This window comes from Guillardia theta, assembly GCF_000315625.1.
Source record: "Guillardia theta CCMP2712 unplaced genomic scaffold GUITHscaffold_218, whole genome shotgun sequence".
Classification (NCBI taxonomy): domain Eukaryota; class Cryptophyceae; order Pyrenomonadales; family Geminigeraceae; genus Guillardia; species Guillardia theta.
Window position 1 is genome coordinate 63,107 of NW_005434458.1, and position 4,280 is coordinate 67,386.

Sequence of the window (4,280 nt, forward strand, 5' to 3'; positions counted from 1 at the left end):
AAAAAATTTCAAAATCCACAAGAGAGAGCGGGAGAGGAACAATATTGGCGGGGTGAAGTACAAGGAGAGAGAGAGGAGAAGAGAGAAGGAGAATGAGAGGAGAGAGGAGGGAAGAGGGAACAAGCCAGAGTACAGAGGAGAAGATAGAGGAGGGGAGGGGAGGAGAGAGGAGAGAGGTTGTTGATTGAGTCAAGCAGTCAGGAAGGAGAAGAGCCAGGGAGGGAGAGAGCGAGGGGAGGGAGAGAGCGAGGGCATGTGGAGGAGCTTGGAAGCAGCCTGGGAGCAGGACGAGTCTGAGGGCCTTCACGCCCGATGTCCCTCAACCTGCAAACTGCAATCCCTGAAGCCTCCCTGCGGAGCTTGCAGAGAGTACGTGGAGCACCTCCTCTGCCTCCTTCACGACGACGTCCACAGCTGCAAGCAGTACCTGGACGACTCAGACGCGTCTCGGTCCTCGACGCTGGAGCGCAGATCGGAGGAGTCGGTGGGGATCCGAGATTTCCGGCAGCTGGTAGAGGAACTTCGAATGAGGGCACAGGAGAGCTCGCTGGTGTGCAGGAGGCTCGGGGAAGAGAACGAGGCGCTTCAGAGCATCGTGTTGATGGAGAAGAGTGCGAGGGAGGAGGCGCTGCTGGAGTTTGTTCGGGCGCACGAGGAGCTTGCGAGGTGAGAGAGGAGCCGCCGGTGGAGCGATCTGATGGCGGGTTGAAGGGAGAGCAAGAGGAGGAGCGACGCTGAGCTGGAGCTGATGGAGGTCAAGAGCGAGCTTGCGGCTCTGCGGCGGGAGCAAGAGGAGCAGTCGAGAGAGTTGGAAGGGATGAAGCGACAGGTAGAGCAAGGAGAGGAGGTGAGATCGATCGGCAGGTTGTACATTCCTGTCACTGACTGATGAATCTTTCAAGAGCATGAGGGCTTGGCAAAGCAAGGTGAGCAAGAGGAGGAAGAGGAGGGGCAGGGTTGTTGTGCTCTCCTCTCATACGAGATGAGCAGGTGGCAATGGCGATGATGGATATGGCGGAGGAGCTGGAGGCGATTAAGAAGGACCATGAAGAAGAAGTCAGAGAAGTTTGACAACCTCCTGCCCATGTGACTTGCTGGCCCAGGTGGGAGAGGCGAGGAGGCGGCTGGAGGAGCTGGAGGGTGTGGTGGAAGAGGAAGCTGAGCAGTCCCGCCGCCTTCAGGGTGAGTTGAGAGAGCTCGCAATGAGCTGCGAACGATCGCTGGAGGACATGGAGACGCGCCGTAGGGAGGAAGCGGCCAGGGCAGACTTCCAACTCCAGCAGATGGTTCGGCTGATACAGGCGTGCGAGGAAAGGAGCAGAGATGCAGAGCTCGAGCTCGAGAGGTGCGAGAGGGAGACGAGGAGAGGGAGGGAGGAGCGTGTGCGGGCAGTCAGCATGTTCGTGATGTCTGCCTTGCCCGGACTGTTGGGGTCTGTGGAGGAGTTGGTGAGGAGAGAACTGATGGAAGCAGAGGAAGAGCTGGAGAGGGAGAGGGGAAAGGGAGAGAACGGTCGAGATCGTGCGAGGCGAGCCAAGGCCAGCTGGAGATGCTGCTGGTCGAAATGGTTGGGGACGTGGAAGCGCTGGAGAGTATGGTGGAAGAGATCGCAGCTGAGAATGTGACGAGGAGGAGAGAGCATGAACAGCTGGCGAGAAGGCAGGAGGAGAAGGTGGAGCAGGTGGAACGTCTTGAACGGTGTTTGGTGTGGTCTTGCGAGGAGTTGCAAGCGCTGCTGGCAGAGGCTCAGGGAGTAAGGGAGGAGATCAGCCTCATACAGGACGATCGTGACCGCAACTGCCGTCGTGCGGAGGAGCTGGAGCGAGGCTGGAGCGAGAGTCAGCAGCTGGTGCGAGCGCAGGAGGAGGAAAAGGAGAGGCTGACTCGAGAGGTCGAGACGCTGAGGGGGATAGTGGCAAAGATGGACGAGAACTACGGCGACCTTTACGAGGCTGCAAACCGAAAGTTTGACGAGCACGAGGAGGAGATGTCGGAGATCTTCAGGATCCTGCAGAGAATGAACGGGAGCTGGGAAGGCACGAGAGGACTTTGACTGACGTCATCGCTCATTTGCTCTTTGCGCACGAGAAGAACCGGATGGACGAGGAAGTCATCCGTTCTCTCCAAGGTTCTCTCGATCGGGCGGAGGTGAGGGAGGAGGAGAAGAGAAAGGAGGAAGAGGAGAAGGCGGAGAGGAGGAAGAAGGAGGAGGTGGAGATGACAGCGCTCAAGTCAACTTGCGGACAGCTGGAACAAGTCGTCGCCTGCTCCCAGCAGGTTTCAGATCTCGTGGCGCAGTGCCTGGAGATTTTCTTGTGCAGGAGAATCGTGGAGATGGAGGAGGAGGTGCTGTGGAGGATGAGGAGGACTGCAGAGAAGGAGAAGAAGGTAAGGCTGCTGCTGCTGCTGCTGCTGCTGCGAAGGGGGAGTGACGCGCTGGTTGTCTGCAGAGGAGCGAGGAGGAGGCGAAGATGAGAAGAGTCTACCTGCTGTGGACTGACCGGCACATACACCGGCAGCTCCTCGTCTCCTCCTTCTCAGCTTGGAGGGACTTGTGCTCGGGCAGGATCTGCAAGACGGCCTTACAGCACAGGAGGGTCAGGTCGAGGTACCTCCAGCTTCATAGCTCGTTCCTCTCCCTGTCGTCCCACGCGCGGCTGAGGAGGGGGAGGAGGAGGACTCTCGTGCTGGTCGAGGACTCGCGAGAGAGGAGGACGGTAAGAAGCTTCTTCGCGGTCCTGGCCACCTCCTGCCGCCATCATCGTCTTGTTGCTAACTTCTCCTCCTTCCTCCTGTCGAGATCCGCTCGAGCCATGAACAAGCTCCTCCTCTCCGTCTGGTCCGCCTCCTGCAGAGGAAGAGGACGGGAGGAGGAGGGCACACAGACGGAGGACAGCTTCCTAAGGATAGAGGAGGAGAGGAGCAGGAGCAGGAGACGCGACGAGGGGCTGAAGAGGAAGACTCTCTCCCTTCTGCTCCGCCACGAGCTGGCGGGTGCCATGATGCTTCTCAAGGAGGGGACCAGCCGAGCCAAGGAGGAGAGGAGAATGACGAGGAGGAGACAGCTGAGGATCACCAAGGCCTGCTGGGCCAGGCTCCGAGACAGCGCAAAGGAAGACGATCTCCTGCTGCTGCTCCGCCTGCTCCTCCTGCCCCAGCTCACCATCCTCTCCCTTCCCCAGCATCTAGCTTTCCACCTGTGGGCTTTCTCAGCTGTTGGAGGGGCGGGCCATGTCCGCAAGCTAGTCAAGATCTGTCAACTTTCAGCGGTGCTGACTTTGCGGGGTTCGGGGAACTCTCGCCATCCCCTGCTGGGCGCGGGCTGCCAGAGCGATCAGCTGGGGCCTGAGCTGACGAGCCTGCACGAGCAGGTGAAACAGTCGCTCCAGAAGCTGGCGGTCAGGGTGACCACCCCACCCTCCCTGCCAGCAGGCAGCGATCTGACGAGCAAGGTGACCACCCCCTAGCCAACAGAAGGCGAGCTGACGAGCTCGTGGCAGGTGCAATGCAGCTGGGGAAGTGCCGGGGGCCTGCGAGGCGACGCACTGGAGGCCTACAGTAACGTGGAGGAGAAGGTGCAGACGTCGCTGCGAGAGCAGCTGATGGCCATCGACCTGATCCTCAACGACGTGCAGCGACGGTTCAAGTTTGACAACGTCAGGTCAAACATCGAGCTGTTCCCCAGCATTGAGGACAGCGGGTCAGCTCGAAGAGAGGGGGGACCTGACAGTGGGGGAGGAGACGAGCTGGGCATGGCGATGAGCTGGAGGAGAGCTGGCGGTGCTGGCAGGAACGACCGGCAGCGGGGCATCATGGCGGAGGCTGTGAAGCAGCTGGAGGTTGACTTGTCCTCGGTGCGAGCAGCTTCCCAGCAGCTGATGAAGAGATGCGACGACAAGTTGTCTCGGCTGGAGGCGAGGGTTTCCAGCACAGCAGCCGCCGCAGCAGCGGGAGGAGCAGGAGCAGGAGCAGGAGCAGGAGCAGGAGCAGGAGCAGGAGCAGGAGCAGGAGCAGGAGCAGGAGCAGGAGCAGGAGCAGGAGCAGGAGGAGTTGCTGACCTGAAGGCAAGAGCTTTCTTCCTCTCCCTGTCCCTCCTCCGTCGCAGGTATCACCACTTCCTCCTCCTCAGATCCCTCCAGGTCTGGCTCGGAGCCCAGGAAGCCCCGGCCGACGTTCCCAGCAGGGCGAGACGGGAGGGGTCACTCCTTATCGAAGACTCTAGAGCCACAAGGGGAGCTGACGGATACCCAGACGCTCCTCTCCTCTCTCCTCCTCCTAGG

At 60.2% G+C, this 4,280-nt stretch overlaps 2 protein-coding genes across 2 annotated transcripts; both read left to right on the forward strand.

The window, feature by feature from the left end:
* Positions 1-253: 253 nt before the first annotated feature.
* GUITHDRAFT_121216 (hypothetical protein) lies at positions 254-2,053 on the forward strand (the record flags this gene model as incomplete). The annotated part of the gene is made up of 6 exons (XM_005819549.1): positions 254-666; positions 712-847; positions 903-926; positions 991-1,056; positions 1,104-1,182; positions 1,539-2,053. The coding sequence occupies 6 exons, from the start codon at positions 254-256 to the stop codon at positions 2,051-2,053; spliced, it is 1,233 nt and encodes a 410-aa protein (XP_005819606.1).
* Positions 2,054-2,999: 946 nt separating this feature from the next.
* Positions 3,000-4,062, forward strand: GUITHDRAFT_121217 (hypothetical protein; the record flags this gene model as incomplete). The annotated part of the gene is made up of 3 exons (XM_005819550.1): positions 3,000-3,452; positions 3,501-3,920; positions 3,967-4,062. 3 exons carry the CDS (start codon positions 3,000-3,002, stop codon positions 4,060-4,062), a joined length of 969 nt encoding a protein of 322 aa, XP_005819607.1.
* Between the last annotated feature and the right edge of the window lie 218 nt (positions 4,063-4,280).